Source organism: Malaclemys terrapin, chromosome 2 (assembly GCF_027887155.1).
Source record: "Malaclemys terrapin pileata isolate rMalTer1 chromosome 2, rMalTer1.hap1, whole genome shotgun sequence".
Classification (NCBI taxonomy): domain Eukaryota; kingdom Metazoa; phylum Chordata; order Testudines; family Emydidae; genus Malaclemys; species Malaclemys terrapin.
Window position 1 is genome coordinate 149,452,341 of NC_071506.1, and position 20,454 is coordinate 149,472,794.

General features: G+C 37.3%; 1 protein-coding gene across 3 annotated transcripts in view; it reads left to right on the plus strand.

Annotated features, from left to right (window-relative positions):
- The window catches only part of CDH18 (cadherin 18), a 922,085-nt gene that overhangs the window by 723,084 nt on the left and 178,547 nt on the right, over positions 1 to 20,454 (plus strand). For all 3 annotated transcript variants that reach the window (XM_054020313.1, XM_054020314.1, XM_054020315.1), the window contains one exon: positions 5,636 to 5,755. In XM_054020313.1, coding sequence (XP_053876288.1) covers positions 5,636 to 5,755 — 120 coding nt within the window. The remainder of the gene's footprint in view (positions 1 to 5,635; positions 5,756 to 20,454) is intronic.

Below are 20,454 nucleotides of genomic sequence, written 5' to 3' on the forward strand. Positions count from 1 at the left end.
TTTGCCAGAAGCTGGGAATGGGTGACAGGGATCACTTGACGATTACCTATTCTGCTCATTCCCTCTGAAGCACCTGGCATTGGCCACTGTTGGAAGACAGAATACTGGGCTAAATGGACTAGTGGTCTGACCCCTTCTGGCCATTTTTATGTTCTCAAAAAACAAAAATCTAATTTCCCTGAAGGCCTTTATTCTCTAAACTACAGTGTAAGTCTATATCAACGAAAACTGAAAATTTTGCTGTGAAAGCATTTTTTGACGTTACAAATATATTTTTTTAAATTGTTTTTTTCCAAACTTGGATTTGTTGGTTGTTCAGTGTACAATTACCATTCCAAACTATTCCCCTTGGCACTTTTAGAACAACGTATTGGGTATTACTTCTACTTAGTTGAAACTTTGTTTGTAATGGTAAAATATGGCTGTGTTCTTTCAGAATCACACCCCCTCCCCATTTTTTTTCTTTCTTTTACTTTTTCCTGTGTTATCAAAATTAAGGCTGAATTGATTTGGGAAATCAGAACTGTAGACATATATTAGTGTCTCTTTTTTTTTTTCCTACTTTTTTTTTCCCAATCAGAATGTTGTAAAGTTATCTAGAGAAGAAAAGATGAAGAGGATAACGTCAGTCTGTGTCTCTGCAGACAAATCTTTAACATTTAATGAGGAAGTTTAATAAAAAGTAAATGTCTGCTGAGAATGCAAATCGGTATGCATGATTTGTTGTGGTTTGCTGCATTGTTAAAATCTCAGAAGGATCAATGTTGAACGAAAACTTTAAGAAGTGAAAATAAGGTGAAGATTTTGGAAGGCTGGGAGTACCTGCCTGCCTTCATGAACTGCACAGGGCTGAATTCTCAAAGGAATTCTTAAGCATTGTGAAACAGCAACAGCCAACAAGATACAACTTGAATTTCATTCTGCACAAGAAAACAGTAATTTCTGCAGCAAGGCCATAACACTTTGATTCCAACTGTGTAATTTGATAAAAGGTCCTGAGTATGCATTCTAAAAAGTCTTTATTTTTCATTTTTTGTTCCTTTTTAACAACAAATAAAAATTAAACCATAAATAAATAATTAAGCATGAATGCATATTTATTGCTCTTTATGAATAAATAATAAAAATGCCCAGATTATTTTAAACTATGATGTCTTCTTGGTATAGAATCATCATAATACTTCATCTATGAATCTTTTATCAGTGTATTAATTTCCAAAAAAGGACTTTTTGGGGCCGACATGTTTCATGCTTTATCTCAACCCTGCAATGCTAAATAGGCCATGCGTCACCAATTTTAACGTTCTCTGAAAATGAAAGAATTGTTTTCATTTGTTAATTTTTTCTCAGTTTTGTTGTTTTTCTTAGATACAAAAAAGCCATTTTTTAGTTAACTCAAAGAATTGTAGAAATGAAGGGCTGGGATGGATCTCAAGAGGTCATCTAGTCCACCTCCAGCACAGAGGCAGGACAAAGTATACCTACAGCATTTCTGACAGTTGTTTATCTAACCTATTTTTCTTTAAAACCTCCAAGGATAGGGAATCCACCATGTTCCTTGGAAATCTATTCCAGTGCTTAACTAACCTTATAGTTAGAATTTTCCCCCCTAATATCTAACATAAATCTCCCTTCCTGCAGATTAAGCCCATTACTACTTGTCCAACCTTCAGCAGACACGGAGAACAACTGATCACGGCCCTCTTTATAACAACCCTTAACATATTTGAAGACTGTTATCAGGTACCTCCTCAGTCGTCTTAGTCTCAAGACTAAACAGACCCAGTTTTTTAACCTCCTATGTCTTACATGTGACCCTCCTGTTAAAACACCCCAGAATCATATTAGCCTTTTTTTCCACAACTGCATCATGTTGTTGACTCATATTCAGTTTGTAACCTCCAGATCCTTTTCACCAGTGCTACCACTTAGCCAGTTATTCCTCATTTTATATTTTGCATTTGATTTTTCCTTTCCAAGCATAGTATTTTGTCCTTGTCTTTATTGAATTTTATCTTGTTGATTTGAGACAAATTCTCCAATTTTTCCAAAGTTGTTTTGAATTTGAATCCTGTCCTTCAGAGTGCTTTTAGCCTCTCCTAGCTTGGTGTCATCTCCAAATTTCATAAGCACAGTCTCCGCTCAATCATCTAAGTCATTAGTGAAAACATTAAATAGTACCAGGCCCAGGATAGATTCCTGATGTATCCCACTAGATATCCCCCCCCCCCCAGTTGGATAGAAAACCATTGATAACTATTCTTTGAGTACAGTCTTTCAACCAGTTTTGCACCTACCTTATAGTAATTTAATCTAAAACAGATTTCTGTAGTTTGTTTGTGAGAATATCATGTGGGACTATTTCAAAAGTCTTACAAAAATGAAGATATATCCGTTCTCAGCCCATCCCTCCCCATCCACTGTGCCAGTAATTCTGTCAAATGAGGAAACTATGTTGGTTTGGCATGATTTCTTCTTGGTAAATCTGTGTTGGTTATTACTCATAAACATTTTCTCTTCAATGTGTTTACATAATGACTGTTTAATAATTTGTTCCAATATCTTTCCAGGTATTGAACTTTGGCTGAGTGGTCTGTAATTCCCCAGGTCATCTTAGTTCCTTTCTTAAATGATAGGTGCTATGTTTGCCTTTCTCCATTCCTCTGGGACCTCACCCATTCTCCATGAGTTTTCAAAGATAATTACTAATTGTTCTGAGGTTGCTTTTACTAGTTTCTTAAGCACTCTAGAGTGAATTTCATCACACTCACACTTTGCTGACTTGAATACATCTAACTACATTGTAACCTGTTCTTTCCCCATTCTGGCTTGTTCTCTTTCTTCTTTGTTATTAATGTTGTGTTAAGTATCTGTTCACTATTTATCTTTTTAGTGAGGACTGAAGCAAAATGGGTTTAAACACCTCAACCTTCTTGGTGTTGTCCATTATCAGCTCTCCTTTCCTCCTTGGTCCTACATTTTCCTTCCACATTCAGTTACTCCAAATGTTTTTTATAGAATTTTTTCCTATTGTCTTTCACTCACCCTTAGAAATTTGCCCATGTGTCTATGCTTTGTAAGATACCTTTTTGATTTTCAGGTCATTAAAGAGCTCTTGATGGAGCCATACTGGCCACTTACTATTCTTTACTCTTCAACCCCACCTATTCCCAGGCCTCCACCTTCCACTCACAGAGTCTCTGGGACTATTCATGTCTGTAAACTTAAGCACATGCTTAAGTGTTTTGCGGGATTGGGAAAGAGTGTTTGGCATCTTACAGGATCAAACTTCCAGTCCTCAAGATGCCTTCCTGCTTTTAGGAAAAAAGGTACTGAAGTACTGGACTATCCCAAAAGTGCAGTTTAAGATGTTAGTTGTACTCTGTAAACTCTTAAATGGCCTGGAATATGCTTACATCCATTCTCTCTCCCTGTTTTAGATCCTCATAGCAGTGATCAGCAGAGGCACTCATATACTCCTCTGTTTAAAAGAGAGAGGGACTGTTAGAAAGGTGTTGCAATGAAATAACATCAGCTTTGGACCTTACTCCTCCTATGCCTTCTGAAAAAGCCTATATCCGTTGATGTGCAGAGACTTCTTCAAAGCTCATATGTTTTCCAAGGTTTAGAGAAGGTGTCAGGGCTAATATGTTTTGACCGGGTAGGCAGTTGCGGGTAATTACTGTTTTTGAGGGTAGGAAGAGATTGCAGTTTTTACCAGTTTTTACCAGAAGCTGCCTAGATGGGGAGGTGGTTTTGGTTAGTATATACATTGAGATGAATAAAATCACTTTGTTCCTGTGTCCTGGCATTGACGGTGGCCCAAATGAAATAAAATAATACTTCAGCATAAAATAATATATCCATTAATAAAAAGTATAAGTAAATTAATATGGAAAGTCTGTAGTCAGCAGAGATTTTAGACTATACTAGGGTACAGAGAAGATATGGCTTTTTCATGTTGATGTTTATATTATTGCTGAAGAGAGTGGAAGTTCATTCTTCAGGTAGTTAAGCAAGTTGTAAAACAGAGGAGGGGGCATTTGCTGTTAGTTGAAGTTACCTGTCATGATTTGCTGAAACTTGTACATGAACATTAAGTATGGGCATCACAGTAAAAATGGCCATATGGATTTCAATAACAGTTTAAGGAAACAACATTGTATTTCTCTTTTCAGTTTATTGTACTTCAAAAATAATTCAGTTATCTTGAACCTAAAATGATTGCATGCCAGTGTATCTGTTACATTTCTATATAGGTTATTAAAACTTGGATAAAAATAAATAGGTCATTATCGGCTGTTTGAGCTATAATTAATTAAACAAAATATTTTCAAATTTCACTCTTTCCCATGTATTCAAATTATTTACATGAGTAGAATTAACAACTACATAGGATAGCAATTCTCAACCTTATAAGGTATATGCTAATCACCAGCTTGGAAGTGGAAAGGAACTTTTCTGTTCAGGATATAACATTGCACTATAGCATGGATGCTTCCTTAAGCATTTATAGGTTCTGATCCTGCAAAGACTCACATGCTTACTTGACTATGACTCTGAGTCCCATTGACCTCAAACAGTTCAATTCATGGTGCATAAGTATCTGTAAGAGCAGAGCCATAGGCCTCAAATATCACTGCCAGATGTATGATAACACTAGAAATGAGCTAATGGTCTGTTCCAATATTATAATTCTTTGACCTCCTCGTTGATACTGGCCAAATCTATGTGTCGCAATAGGAAGTCTGAGGATATGTGGAGGAGAAGGTCAAAGAATGAATCTCCAGAACTTTACCCTCCTTTCACTAACTGATTTCTTGAAAATAGTGTCCAAATGACATAGCAAAAAAGATTCATAATCAAGTATTTACTGAAGAAATTACAGTAAATTTCAGAGTTTCTTTATTGCAACTAAGTCATCACAAACTTCTCTGCTGCACTTTATCTACACAGCAATTCTCACAGTTTAATATCTCTAGAGTGCAGTTCATAACCCTGTTCCACCTTATGACATAGTAGGAGTTGCAACTTATAATTTCTTACAAATATCTGTTAACCACAGCAAGAAGGCTGCTCCCAGATGTTTCTGTTAATGCTGGAATTCTGTCTCTGAAATTCCATTGATAGTTTTGTAGAAAGCAGTTTTAGATTTAAGTTTTTGTTCTTTGGAGTTTTCTGATTTCTATGCTATAATTGTTTTACACCTTTTATTGATTTCTGGAGCTCCACAGGTGTGATTTAAAATGAATATGTCTTTCAAGATTAGTATCTGCAGTAAATGGTGGTCTTATCCCAACATGTATAACTTTGGTGTGTTCAAAATCTTGATCTGGATACGAATTTTGAAATTGCTGCTATCTTTACATAATGAGCTGAAACAAAACCCCAGATCTTAACACACACAATTTTTTTGCAGTTAGATACTAAGGTGATAACACCTTAAAAATATGAAAGGATGGAAGAAAGGAGAAGCAATTCTGCAATTTGATCCATTCTCTAGCTAGAAAGAAGGGTTTTTTGAAGAAAGACAAATACAAACTTGTGGAAGTGCATTTAAAAATAATTGTATATACATGCTTGACAGGAGATATAGAACTTTCATCAACTAAACCTTGTTTTCCTGGATGTACAGGTACCTCTGTTCTACAGGTGACAGCTACAGATGCAGATGACCCTACCTATGGGAACAGTGCCCGGGTGGTATACAGTATTCTTCAGGGACAGCCATACTTCTCTGTTGACCCTAAAACAGGTGGGCACTTTATATTTCTTATAGTTTGATGCACCTGGTAGGTTGTAACCCAACATATGAAAGATTTTTGTCCTCCTATTAAATTCTACCATTGACTTGAACACCCTTTGAGCTATGAGAATTGCAATTTTGTACTATACATTCAAATAAAATGTCTGTGTATAGAATTAATTCTTCAAGGAGTTGTGATATGAACCATTCAGCCAAAGTGGAGTATCATTTTTTTGTACTTTCAGGTTTAGGCTCAGCAAACCACTCAACTGTGCCTATTAAATTATTATTTTAAATGTTTTGTCTTGCCTGTAGGACAGGCTTGGCAGGATTATTGAATGTGAGCTTCAACACACATACCATAAGAAACAAATATTATGTTTGTATTTCTAAAACTGCAATATTGTCATTACACTGAAAATGTGTTCTGTATGACTCAAGGTGAAGAATGATCTGAAATGATCAAGTTTAAGCTCTGTGCATCATTTATGCTCCCCCCCCCAAAATACATAAAAGTATAAAATAAGAATAAGAAATTCAAATAGCTCATGCAAAAGAGTAAGAAATGTCTACCAAAAGGGGTGTTTAATATTGCTTGAATTTCCTGGGCCCCATTAACTTGTCTATGTTTGATGACAGACATTTTGTTTTGTTTAACATGATTTTTTATCTGTAATAACAAGGCTGTTTAATTTAATACAGTATTCACTTCAGATGAATTTAATAATTGTTGTTTTTCCTTTCCCATCCCCTCCAAAAACAAATCCTCGTAAGCCAGCAAAATTTTGCTATGGAGCAAAGAGATCACAACTACTATTTATGACAGAAAAAAATAATACTTTTGAAATTGTATGACATAAAATAAATTCAGAGACACTTTATATGCATATATATTCACAGGAGGCATGTTACATGTGAATGTATGTGATTGTGTGTGTGTTGATCTCCATATGCACAACTGCTGGAGGAGTAAAATTATGTGGTGTGAGGTAAGAGTATCTGAATCTGGAGATTGGTGATTATAAAACAAAATATTTTTATCAGGAACAATGGGTTCTAATTCTCCCGGACATGTCTCAAGATAAGAAGCCTGTAGACTCAGATTGAAACATGAAATTTTTATGCTGTGTCTTTAAGAGGTGTAGCACAAACCTCCCAGCCAGGGGAGGGGGATTAAAGTGGTGTTATATCATCTTTTCTTGCCCTGAGGTTTCAGGCAACAATGGGCACTGAAACAGCCCTGGGTGTATTTTAGGCAGCCCTATATTTGAGGAGTCTAAGCTGTGTTGCCTGTGGGCAGCAATGCCACCCAGAATCCACTATTGTGGTGCCCCGCACACATTCCCTAGTCTGGGATTTGCAGAGGTGGTCTCTACTCCATTCCTATGGTGCTGGATCCAGGAATTTCACAGCCCATTTTGCTGCCACAATATAAAATATAAAGCAGCACAAAGATTTCAGAGTGGGAAGGAGAATTCCCTCCCTACATCATTTCTTGATAAACTTGTTAAAACCATAACAATAGCTTGCTAACTTTTATCCAGAAAAACTTATCCAGGGTACCAAGAAATACATTAATGAGGCTTGTAATATTTTACACTTCAAGTTGCTCATGCAGCTTTCAGTGGGGAGGGGTGCATGTGCGTGTGCATAGATGTATCAGATCCTTTAGAAAGAATATTGAATTCAGTTTGTTATAAAGGTGACAGCATATCTGTATTTGATTGGCCAAGCATTATGATGTATTTGATATCTGATTTGTTTTATATAATTGTATTAATGTATGCATTATAGAGTAAGATTATTTATAAGTAGATTGTATTTTTAAAAAACGTAAGAAAAAAAATGGAAATTCAAAATTACCCAAATTGTCTCATCCCTGTACCCCACCATACTATGCGCCATTGAAATATCAGATCACATCTGTGTTAACTATAATTCTCATTTTTGCCTTCTATATTTCTACTTTATTTTTGTCATTCTGAGGCAATGTTCGATTTAATTCATTTTGGAGAATGAGATATTCTGTAAACTGGAGCCATTACGTAGCCAATGGATGGCTCATAGTGGAGATTTGGTTGTGTGTGGATGTTTGAAAGTCATCCCACATCAGGGAAGAGAATAAGATAGTTGTAGTGGTCTTTGTACTCAGAAAGTGGATGAGAGTAGATTTGACATTGTTAATTTCTGAAGCCTTGATGAGGATTGATGTTATAAACTTAAGTGGTTTCGAGGCTTTATGTAGATGATAAGATGTGAAAATATTATGACTTCTTCTTGACTATATTGGAAATTTGGGATGGCAGAGAAAATTGGAGAAAGGCATTTGACTTGGCAGGTAGTATGCCGAGTTTGTTATGATCCAGTGCGAAAATTAAGATACTGGAAAATGAAGAAAAAGGTGTAGTGTATGGCTTTAAGGTGTTTGTAATCTAGATGTAGGATAGTCAGAGATATAACAGGAGAATATGAACTGTTTGACAGTCTTTGTAAAATCTTAATTCTGAACTTCCAGGTTTTCAATCATTTCTATTCTTTACAACTTTGCAATAGATCACTTTTCTTGAAGTCTTTCTTCTACTCTATCTTAATGAAGATTTTATCTGGCCATTATCTTAGCTTATAACTTAATATATAAAATAATGATATACAAAAACTAAATGTAGATGGTTTTGATAAAAACTGGAGGGGAGAGAAAGAGAGAAAGTCTTATGAACTCCCCAGGAATCCATGCAACTGTTACTGAAACCCACAGGGTCCCTGCCACAATTCTTAAAGCTTCTTGGAGTCTTTGGCTAGAGACATCTTAAATCTTTTATAGCTAGCTGTCCATTGTGAATACCGACTTTAAGAAGTGCACTGCTTGTAGCTACAGGTAGGTTGAACTCAGTGCTATGCAATTTACAATTCAAAGACTCCAGTTCTGGACTTCTCAGAAGAATGGTATCAAATAACTCAAAAATTAAACCATCACACTACACTTTAAGAAGTTGTCAAAGTTGAAGACAATAAAACAATTGTCACTGAAGAGAATAAAACAAATTTGAAATATTTTGATCAATGGTGATTTTGTTTTTTAAGTTAGACTTTCAAAAATGCAAACAGGTTTCATATTTTTGAATTTTTATGTTTTAAGGCATTTGCTTAGCTACCCTCAAATAAATACATACATAAATAAATAAAACTAGACTCCTTCCCTGACAAAATAATATGTGCAAAATTTTCAGGCAAATAATTCAGTTTTCATCAAGATAGAGGGATGCCAGACTCCTGTCTCAAGTGGAAACTTAACCACGGCCAACTATTATCGAAGCTTATGGTTTATAACACGCTTTGATTACAAAAAGGTGCTCTATAAGTTTTAAGTATTATTATTTATTTACTTACTACTCTTAGTAGTACTGCTGTGGAAAATTGAACTGGACTGTTTTCTGACTTGCTTCACATCTTCAGCAAATTATCATCTATGTTCTGAGTATAGAATATTTATTACTGATGCTCTTGAAAGAAGGAGAAACTGAAGAGATTTATTTTTAGATCCCAGGTTATGTTAGCAGAATTAACCTGCATCAGCTTGATGCTGGATGTGACTGATATATAGGGAACCCTAGGATAATAGTCTCTCCCCCCCCCCCCACCATATTATAACTAATGACATTTTAAGGTAATTAAGTTATCAGTGGATATGAATGGTTATAGAACAAGTAAATTAATAAATATATCAGGGAAAAATAGCATTTTAAAAAATGAATTCTTCTATTATTGGTGGAACTTTTTGAAGAATCAAGAAATGCTTTTAAAATACTTTTTTGACATTTTTACATTGCTTGTTCTATAGTTCATGATAGATGTTACAAATTTCAGATCCCAACTTTCCTAATATTTGGGAAATTTGAATCCAGTCATTTGATTTGTAACCATCTCTGCTAATTAAACTCCACATCAAAACACATTCTTTGTTTATATAAAATAAGTGTATTAAATCAGAATTATATAATAAAGATAGATAAGCTGGAAAGCTCTATAGACCAACTGTACAATACAGATATCTTGCTGTATAGGGCATGATCAAAAGCCCATAGAAGTTACTAGTATATTTCCTTAAGTGTATTACTCCACAAATAGCTTTAATCATTCATTCAATGGTATAAGAAATATGAAACTGATATGCAAACATACTTGATGAACTTCATTAAAATTTACAGTGTGCAATATTCATTAGCAATTTACTGAGACTAGTACAATGATAGAATTTATCTTTTTTCACACTAGCAGTTTATCTTGTATCCATTACAAATGCTGAAATTTGTGTTATGAAAATCTGACTCTTGACACTAATTTGAAATACAGAAATTGATGCAGGGGAAATGCATTTATTCTTGAACCAATGTCTCTGAACAAGTCATGAAGAAAAGTTAAATATTCAGATTACACAGAAATTGTACTTTAAAATAACTGGCTGGTTGGAACTGGGGTGGCAACAATACACCAACATTTGTAATCATAGGTCAATTATTGTTGTTTTTGAAAATATTAGTTTAGAAGTTTAAATTGTAAAGCAAAATATTTGTGAGATAATATTTCTGAAAACTAATATAAACAATGTATGAGAGAAATGGCCTCGTTTTGTGTTTTTCAATAATGCAATAAGATTGCAATGGCTTCAAGCATTCCTCATAAGAAATCACTCATTTACAATGTCTCTGGACTGGTTCTTTTACTGAGAGTACAATAATAATGATATTAAAATGTCCCAATACAAAGAAGGAAGGTGCAGGTACTTCCAAGCATAAGGATGTGTCATGTGTTTCCAGACTGGCATCCCTGTGATTTATAACATATGGTCACTTCTATTTTGTGTAGAACAATATACTTACCCATAGTTTGCAGACAGCACTTAGATTTTGTGGTATCAAAATCTCTAAAGAATGATTTTACAAAAATGTATTTACAATTCACTTGGGTGGCGGGAGGGGAGGGACAAACAGCACTAGATACTAGGTCATAAACCAACTGAATACTGTAGAACATATAAAATTTGTATATATATATATATATATATATATATATATACATGTTAAATCATGCTGCATAACAGTAATATGTGATGAAACTTATTAACATTAATAAGTTAGAATCATGGTATTGATATAAAGACATGTGTATATAGCAATATGCTACAAAGACTTAAGTGCTCACCCCATTTCAACTCACTTAAAAATGCAGCACTAATGGTACAGGCACATTGATAGTTGTATTTCTATTTTAGAGAGAGTATATCAATATAAAATGAGTACAACTATTAATGTGCCTACATTACCATTAGCTCTGCATTTTTAAGTGAGCTGAAATGGGGTGAGTGCTTGAGTCTTTGTAGTTTTAGGTGGTGTGATTTTGTTCTTTCCGTGTTTGATGTTTTTGATCACATTGGGCAGGATTGGCTTTTGAACGAGGGGATACAGCATCCCTTTGTTTCCATGCAGAGGTCAGCCAGAGAGCACAACACACTACAGAAAGGGCAGAGCACTATATTTTTGATTTATTATTAATTTTTAGAATCCGTATCACGTATGGGTCCTGATCAGGGCTCCATAGTGTTCAGTGCTGAACACACACAGGTCATAAAAACACAGCCCACACTCCAAAGAGCTTACAGTTTGAAGCCCTGAGTACAGAGAAATTAGCACCAACTCAACTATCTCCGTTTAGGTTTCAGAGTGGTAGCCGTGTTAGTCTGTATCAGCAAAAACAACAAGGAGTCCTTGTGGCACTTTAGAGACTAACGAATTTATTTGGGCATAAGCTTTCGTGGGCTAAAACCCACTTCATCAGATGCATGGACTGAAAAATACAGTAAGCAGTATATATATTACAGCACATGAAAAGATGGGAATTGCGTTACCAAGTGGGGGAACAGTGCTAACAAGGCCAATTCAATTAAGGTGGAAGTGGCCTATTCTCAACAGTTTACACGAAGGGGTGAATATCAAGAGAGGGAAAATTACTTTTGTTGTGCCAACGAGGCCAATGCAATCAAGGTGGACGTCACCCATTTCCTACAGTTGACAAGAAGGTGTGAGTATCAGCAGAGGGAAAATTATTTTTTGTAGTGACCCATCCACTCCCAGTCTTTATTCAGGCCTAATTTGATGGTGTCCAGTTTGCAAATTAAGGCCTAATTTGATGGTGTCCAGTTTGCAAATTAATTCCAGTTCTGCAGTTTCTCATTGAAGTCTGTTTTTGAAGGGTTTTTTTGTTGAAGAATTGCCACTTTTAAATCTGTTATTGAGTGTCCAGGGAGACTGAAGTGCTCTCCTACTGGTTTTTGAATGTTACAGTTCTTGATGTCTGATTTGTGTCCATTTATTCTTTTGTGTAGACACTGCCCTGTTTGGTTTCCATTAAGAAATTGATTTAATTATAATGGTGAAACTCTCTTGTGTGAACATTTCAGTTTAAATGTCTTATATAAATTTGGCATTAGTACATCCCTTACTGACCTAAGCTAAAGCTAAAGCCAAGCCTGTTTGGTAGGGCTCATAATTGGCTGGTGGTATGGAGGATGGTTGACAATAGCACAGGATTTAGAAGATCTGAGTCTAATTCTTTCTTCTTCATCAACTTTCTTCTGTGACATTGAACAAGTCACCTCTTTCTGTTCTTCAGTTCCCCATCTGTAAAATGGGGATAATAGTACTCTCCTGCTTACCGGGGTGTTATGAGGATAAATTATGTTTAAAAATGTGAGGTGCTCAGATACTAAGGCAATAGGGATTATATAAGTATCTTAGATTACTTCCACATTAGAGCAGGGAGGGAACTTTGAATATTTTACAACTCCCTGCTCAGTCAGCTGCTGAGACAGCACAGCTGAGTGCTGCCCATTGAAATGGACTAAGTAAATTCTTGATCTGGCCTATTATGTTGTACTATAGTCTTGACATGAAAAAAGGCCCTAGACCTTTGTACCTCAATATTTAAACCTTAAGAACTCTGCAAGAATTGTTACATGAACAATTGAATTTTGCTAAAGATTAAATCTATTTACATTATGCAAGGAAGTATAGAGAGACTTGAAAGTCTTACTTACAATTATACCTCAGACCATTTACTTACACTCTCCACTACATAATCCAAATGTATTATTATACTTGACTGATTTCTGCTTTGTGGTGTCAAAAAGAGGTCATGCTGGAGAATGACCACGTCAGTCAAGGTCTTCTCTATCAGTGACATATGTTACTAACAGAGCATGCAGCTAAAACTCAGCAACCTTTGGCCTGCGGCCCGCCAGGATAAACACCCTGGTGGGCCGGGCAGGTTTGTTTACCTGCCACATCCGTAGGTTTGGCCGATTGCGACTCCCACTGGCCATGGTTCACCGCTCCATGCCAATGGGGGATGTGGGAAGCAGCGTGGGCCAAGAGATGTCCTGGCCACCGCTTCCTGCAGCCCCCATTTGCCTGGAAAAGGAACCGCAGCCAGTGGGAGCTGCCATCGACTGAACCTGCAGATGCGGCAGGTAAACAAACTGGCCCGGCCCACCAGGGTGCTTACCCTGGCGAGCCGCTTGCCATAGGTTGCCGATCCCTGAGCTAAAACTTACTGTTTCCTTTGTGGATGACCATTTCACATGTTCTCCAGGAGATTTAAGAACTATATTCCATGAGCAGGTTGTTTTTTTTTTTTTTTCTTTGAGGTATCCTTGGAAATAGCTCCCATGGATGTTTTACCTCCTGTTTACACCAATGTCAAAGCATTCAGTTCATGGTCAAAGAGAATCACAAGAGCAACAAGGTGGGCAAGGTAATACATTTTATTGGACCAACTTTTCTATTGGAGAAAGAGAATCTCAAGAAATTCAAGCTCAAAACAAAATTTAAAAGAGTCTAGTCACTTCTAATTCTACCCAGTATTCTTCAGTGTATTGCTCTGATCCTTGAGGTTTTTGTTTAGTTTTGTTTCTCCTGTCAAGGTTTTTTTTTTTTTTTTTTTTTTTTTTTACCCTGGTTTTAACAGTGCTACTTTTTAACAAGCAACTAATAATACCCTAAGTATTATTATTTCCTTCACTTTAGATATCATGGGAATAATTAAGACACAAACATGAATCTTTTCTACTATGATTGTAAGCTGTGAGTATTCACCAGTCTTTGTTGTACTTACACTTCTTGTGTTCAGCACATTCACACATCATTATTATGTTCCCCAAAGGTACTCAAAGAAAGGGAAAGATGGTAAGAGAGATGAGTTGTACATGTGGGAAGATGAAAAACAGAGTGGAAGAAAAATAGCTGGTTGATGCCACTTAATACATTAACCGACATGCTGCTGAGTGCTACAAAACACAGGCTAGGAATATTTAACATACTAGTTTTGATTAAATAAAGTAGCTTTTGTTGCTCTGAGTCTGGTTTTCCTGAGAACTCTATTTTGGCACAACTAAAATTTTCACAGGACTTCCATACAATTAAAACCCTATTTGTCCACTATGATGCAAAGACTACAGGAGAACAAAATGTGCTCCAAAAAGGGGGGATGGGGGAGGAGTCCCAAACTGAGGACAGATACCTAGTCATTAATTTCCAGAACAAAAGTGCTCAGCAAAGCTTGTGTACAAAGAACAGGGGGAGGTACAAAACTGTGTGCAACATGTCTAAAAGAAGCCAGTGAAATGGTCATGCATCCTTCTCCAAAGCTGTCTGAAAAATGATGCTTAGTTGACAATCACCATTGATGACCTTGGTCCTGATAACAGACTTCTGGGGAAAGTAGGAATGCATGAGGAGGAAGAGGAAGTAGGATGCTAGTGGCACAGTCTAGCATGCTTCAGACCTTGATTGACAAAGATATTGGACAGACACATGTCCCAGACAGGACACAGGATCGCAGTCATTACCTCCTAAGAGGCTGCAGTGCTTTTACCCCAAACATAGCCAGTATATTTATTCCAGGAAACAATTAAGAGGATCAATACAAAGGATAACAGGCTGCCCAGCACTCTCAGCTCATTGCCCTTCTGTGGAAATTGAGCTGGGCTCTGGGGTATTTTTTTGTTTGTTTGTTTTTATTTAATAAAAACCCTCTTTGCCCTTCTGGGCAATTGCTGAGGATGATCTGTGCAATCCAGTATACTGTTATCCTTATCAGACTACTGGCATGATGTCTGCCTACCTGCTAATTGCCAGTCAGCATTAGTTCACAGTGCTGTTTTCTCAAGGCTTCAGGACATGCCATCTAGAGACTCTAACATCCTATAAGCAGAATCATTATCCTAAGATGGCATTGTCCCAGTCTTCTGTGGACATATACCTCCTTTTACTTATGATCTGTGGATATAGTATTATATCCCTATACTTTTTGACACAGTGCCTGGGGAAGAAGTGAGGCTGTACTGTAGCACAGGTTCCGTTCCCTTACCCTTACTACCTGTTTCCCTTGTCTTATGTGTAAATTACCCTGTGCACAGCATTAATGGAGGTTTGGGCTCTATCTTCTGCATGCTGGGACAGCATAATGGTACTCCAGCTTTTGTGTTTATTATGCATCCTTTCCCTTGGCCAACAGCTGCTTGCATCTCTTTTCACATGTAATGGCCCCACTTCATTCAGGATGCTAGGGCCTATTTTTTTTTTTTTTTTTTTTTTTTTACTGACTGAAACCCTTAAAATACCCTACTGGCTACATTACACTAGCTAACGATTCTGGTATAAGAAAAAACAATTCAATTTTATCAAGCTGTAAAATGTGATGTCCATAAAGTAGGATTATCCTTCTGTTCACAGATCTTTCTCCCTGTCTTTCTGTCTTGCTTTTGGCAAGAGATGTATAAGCTTTTTAATTTAAGAGATTTGTAAACATTGTGAGCTAATATTCTATACAAACACAGTGTAGAAAATTGCATGCATGATCGAAATGTGTTTAACTTCAGGGGGGAGGAGAAGAAAAGAAAGAGATTTCACCCTTAAACCACACATACATCACTGTAATTTTTAGCTCATCTGGGATGTGAGCCAGCACAGTGACTCTAAAGATTAATGCACCAGACTCTTAAACACTCTTCCCCTTAGGACTTGTTCCACATGTTAGAAACACTTTGCAGGTCAAATTTCAGTTCTGTGGAGTTAAGTAATATCTTCATGGCTTTTGATTTTGCTAACAGGTGTCATTCTTCTTGACAGTGATTATCTCTCTCTTACTTCCTGTCAATTTACTATGATAGAAAGAATGGGGAAAACATGTTGGCCAATAATACATCTAATCCTAAATTTAAAAATTACTGGGATATCTTTTTGTTTTGTATCCATTACTTACATTTTCTTTAGAAACTGATTGGATAGTTTAGATTAAAATATTAGTACAAAACTATATAATTCTCTTTGTGTACTAGTACACAACAAACTTTTACTCCTCAACATACACCTTAGCATTATGGCAACTATCATACTACACAGACCACTCTCCACAACCTTAATTTTGCCACCATTTGCCTTTCTCCACTCCATTACCTAATGATTTTTTTCCCAACATTAATAGTTATGGATCTTAGCTGTAGTAGCTGGTTGCACTGGTTGAAGATATTTTGCTAAAGGCTGTGTGCAGCAGGGAGGTTAGAGGGGATGATGGAACACTAGCCTCCCCAGAGGGAGCAGAGTTAAGGCAGCGGTGTGTGGTTTATAATGTATGTTAGTTGTAGTAATGGTGAAGTGTATGTTTGTGGAGGGAGGAGTAGAGGTTCTGTATCATTAGGTGACTTAACTTGTCATGACTTTTCTTTTGTCAGTTTGTATACTGTGTGAGTAGCAAACCTAATTACCTCATAACAAAGTGTTGTGTATATTAATTTCCTATTTTTTTATGTTTAATCTGCTCTTGTTGTATAACGGGCAGTGGACCTGTGGGGTGATAAAAGTACAGCTCTTGGTGGAGAACATTTTATCTCTCAGCAGCTGCGCATGGATCCTCATTCATCTGCAGCTGTGCATGAGTCAGTTGTGAGATAAAATCTGACAAAAATGTAGATTTCCCTAATGGAGAAGTTTGTATGTGTGTCCATCAGTCATATTTGCATGCACCCAGCCCGCAACAATCAGGTTAGAGTGCACAGCACACAAACTGTTAGTTATAATGTGAATAACACCTAAAAATGACTCAAAAATTTATTTTAAACAAAGTACCTATTGTGCCAGATTTAGTAAGGAGCCACCTCTCTCTTAATGTACATTGTGCAGATAGACCAGGGGTAGGCAACCTATGGCACGTGTGTCGAAGGCGGCACACGAGCTGATTTTCAGTGGCGCTCACACTGCTCGGGTCCCGGCCACCGGTCCGGGGGGGCTCTGCATTTTAATTTAATTTTAAATGAAGTTTCTTAAACATTTTAAAAATCTTATTTACTTTACATTCAACAATAGTTTAGTTATGTATTAGAGACTTATAGAAAGAGACCTTCTAAAGACATTAAAATGTATTACTGGCATGCAAAACCTTAAATTAGAGTGAATAAATGAAGACTCGGCACACCACTTCTAAAGGTTGCCGATCCCTGATATAGACAATGTTTCTCAAGACATTGGACAGCAATGAAAAGTAGCGTTGTGAAGAACAAATTGCAGCTCAGCACAAGCAGAAATACTTCCTACTAACCATTTAAATTTCACATCAGTTGGCCACCTACTTTTAGAGGAAAAACAGAAATATATACCTCACTTTAGAATTCAACATTTAACTGCGGAGTTGTTATCATGAACCTCCATAATGATTTTTTTTCATCTGAGCAGGAAGGTGGGAAAGAAACTATTTTCAAAGCCCAAGCACATCATCTCCATAATGGTTCTGAGCTTTACCAACCCAGAGTGTCAGAATTTGGTTCTGTCACTATCTGCCCTGTTACCTTGTGTGCCTTACTGCTGTGTGTCAGTACCCTGACACCAGTAGCCAGCCTAAAAACATAAAGGTCTCACCTTAGTTGCCACTAGCCTAGTTACTCCTTACATGTTGACATCAACAGCCCTTTCAGGCCTGAGTCTCCCCAGATCTGCCCATCCTTAGTTCTTAACTACCAGACATTTGGACTTTTTCCCTCTGGTTCATCACCCCTGAAGGAGTGAAAGCTACTTCTAATGTTATAGGTTCACTTTGGCACAAACACACCACACAGTCTCCACAACAGAAACCTGTTTGGGGTAAAAATAAACAAAAAAATAATTTAATAGAAAAGTCATAGTTTCAAAGGTTAAATAGTAAGGGAAGAAAACATATCTGTGTTACACAGAAAATAAGCATAGACACAACCTCAGGCTTTACACTTCTATATTAGCTAAATTCCCATTTCTAATGCAAGTTACCTATAGCCTCTGGACAGTTTCCCAGCATGCCCTCTGTCCTAGAGGGGTTCCAGTATTCCACAGACAGCCCTGTGCTTAGGTGCTGGCCCTCCATTTCTGAGTAAAAAAAATCTCAGCAACAAGCCTGCTTTTAAAGGGTGTACTCTCTCAGACTCTGGTGATGCATGGTGAGGGAAATTCCCTCATCTCTTAGATTTTTGAGGGCTTGTGTATGCCTACAGTGCTGCATCAGGAGCTAATAGAGGAGGTATCTGAGCCTCTAGCTATTATCTTTGGAAAATCATGGGAGACAGGAGAGATTCCAGAAGACTGGAAAAGGGCAAATATAGTGCCCATCTATAAAAAGGGAAATAAAAACAATCCAGGAAACTACAGACCAGTTAGTTTAACTTCTGTGCCAGGGAAGATAATGGAGCAAGTAATTAAGGAAATCATCTGCAAACACTTGAAGGTGGTAAGGTGATAGGGAACAGCCAGCATGGATTCGTGAAGAACAAATCATGTCAAACCAATCTGATAGCTTTCTTTGATAGGATAACGAGCCTTGTGGATAAGGGTGAAGCTGTGGATGTGGTATACCTAGACTTTAGTAAGGCATTTGATACGGTCTCGCATGATATTCTTATCGATAAATTAGGCAAATACAATTTAGATGGGGCTACTATAAGGTGGGCGCATAACTGGCTGGATAACCATACTCAGAGAGTTATTAATGGTTCCCAATCCTGCTGGAAAGGCATAACGAGTGAGGTACCCCAGGGGTCTGTTTTGGGACTGGCTCTGTTCAATATCTTCATCAACAACTTAGATATTGGCATAGAAAGTACGCTTATTAAGTTTGCGGATGATACCAAACTGGGAAGGATTGCAACTGCTTTGGAGGACAGGGTCATAATTCAAAATGATCTGGACAAATTGGAGAAATGGTCTGAGTTAAACAGGATGAAATTTAACAAAGACAAATGCAAAGTGCTCCACTTAGGAAGAAAAAAAATCAGTTTCACACATACAGAATGGGAAGAGACTGTCTAGGAAGGAGTATGGCAGAAAGGGATCTAGGGGTTATAGTGGACCACAAGCTAAATATGAGTCAACAGTGTGATGCTGTTGCAAAAAAAGCAAACTTGATTCTGGGATGTATTAACAGGTGTGTTGTGAGCAAGACACGAGAAGTCATTCTTCCGCTCTACTCTGCTCTGCTTAGGCCTCAGCTGGAGTATTGTGTCCAGTTCTGGGCACCGCATTTTAAAAAAGATGTGGAGAAATTGGAAAGGGTCCAGAGAAGAGCAACAAGAATGATTAAAGGTCTTGAGAACATGACCTATGAAGGAAGGCTGAAAGAATTGGGTTTGTTTAGTTTGGAAAAGAGAAGACTGAGAGGGGACATGATAGCAGTTTTCAGGTATTTAAAAGGGTGTCATAAGGAGGAGGGAGAAAACTTGTTCACCTTAGCCTCTAAGTATAGAACAAGAAGCAATGGGTTTAAACTGCAGCAAGGAAGGTCTAGGTTGGACATTAGGAAAAAGTTCCTAACTGTCAGGGTGGTTAAACACTGGAATAAATTGCCTAGGGAGGTTGTGGAGTCTCCATCTCTGGAGATATTTAAGAGTAGGTTAGATAAATGTCTATCAGGGATGGTCTAGACAGTATTTGGTCCTGCCATGCGGGCAGGGGACTGGACTCGATGACCTCTCGAGGTCCCTTCCAGTCCTAGAATCTATGAATCTATGAATCAGTGCAGCTGCACTGCACCACTGTAGAACTTAGTGAAGACGCTCCCTACGCCGACTGGAGAACAGCCCCTGTCAGCATAGGTACTCCACTGCCCTGAGAGGCAGTAGTTATGTTGATGGGAGAAGCCCTCCCCATGACATGGTGCTGTCTACATAAGGGGTTAGGTCAATATAACGGTGTCACCCAGGGGTGTGGATTTTCCAGAGTGATATAATTATACCAACATAAGTTTGTAGTGTAGACCAAGGCCAAGACTGCAGTTTTCTTTTCAGTCTCAAATTGTTTCAGTTTTTTTCTCATTAACTCGAATGATCCACCATTATCTCTTCATGGCTGGATGATGAATGGGTACTTGAAGTTGGTTTTGTGTAAACAGCTAGCTTGGGGGACGCCTCTCCCTGCCTGAGAGCTTGAGAGGTGATGCTGTAGTTGCACCACAGTTACAATTTCAATGATTTATACATGCACACATTCATAATCATAATCTGTATACATATCTCCCAATCACCATCAAATTCAGAACATTACAAGCTTTCAGAAAAAAAACTTTCCTCAATACACTTATGTATTACAGCCGTACTGTATACAATCAGGTGATTCAATTACGTATTCTTTGGCATTCAGGCT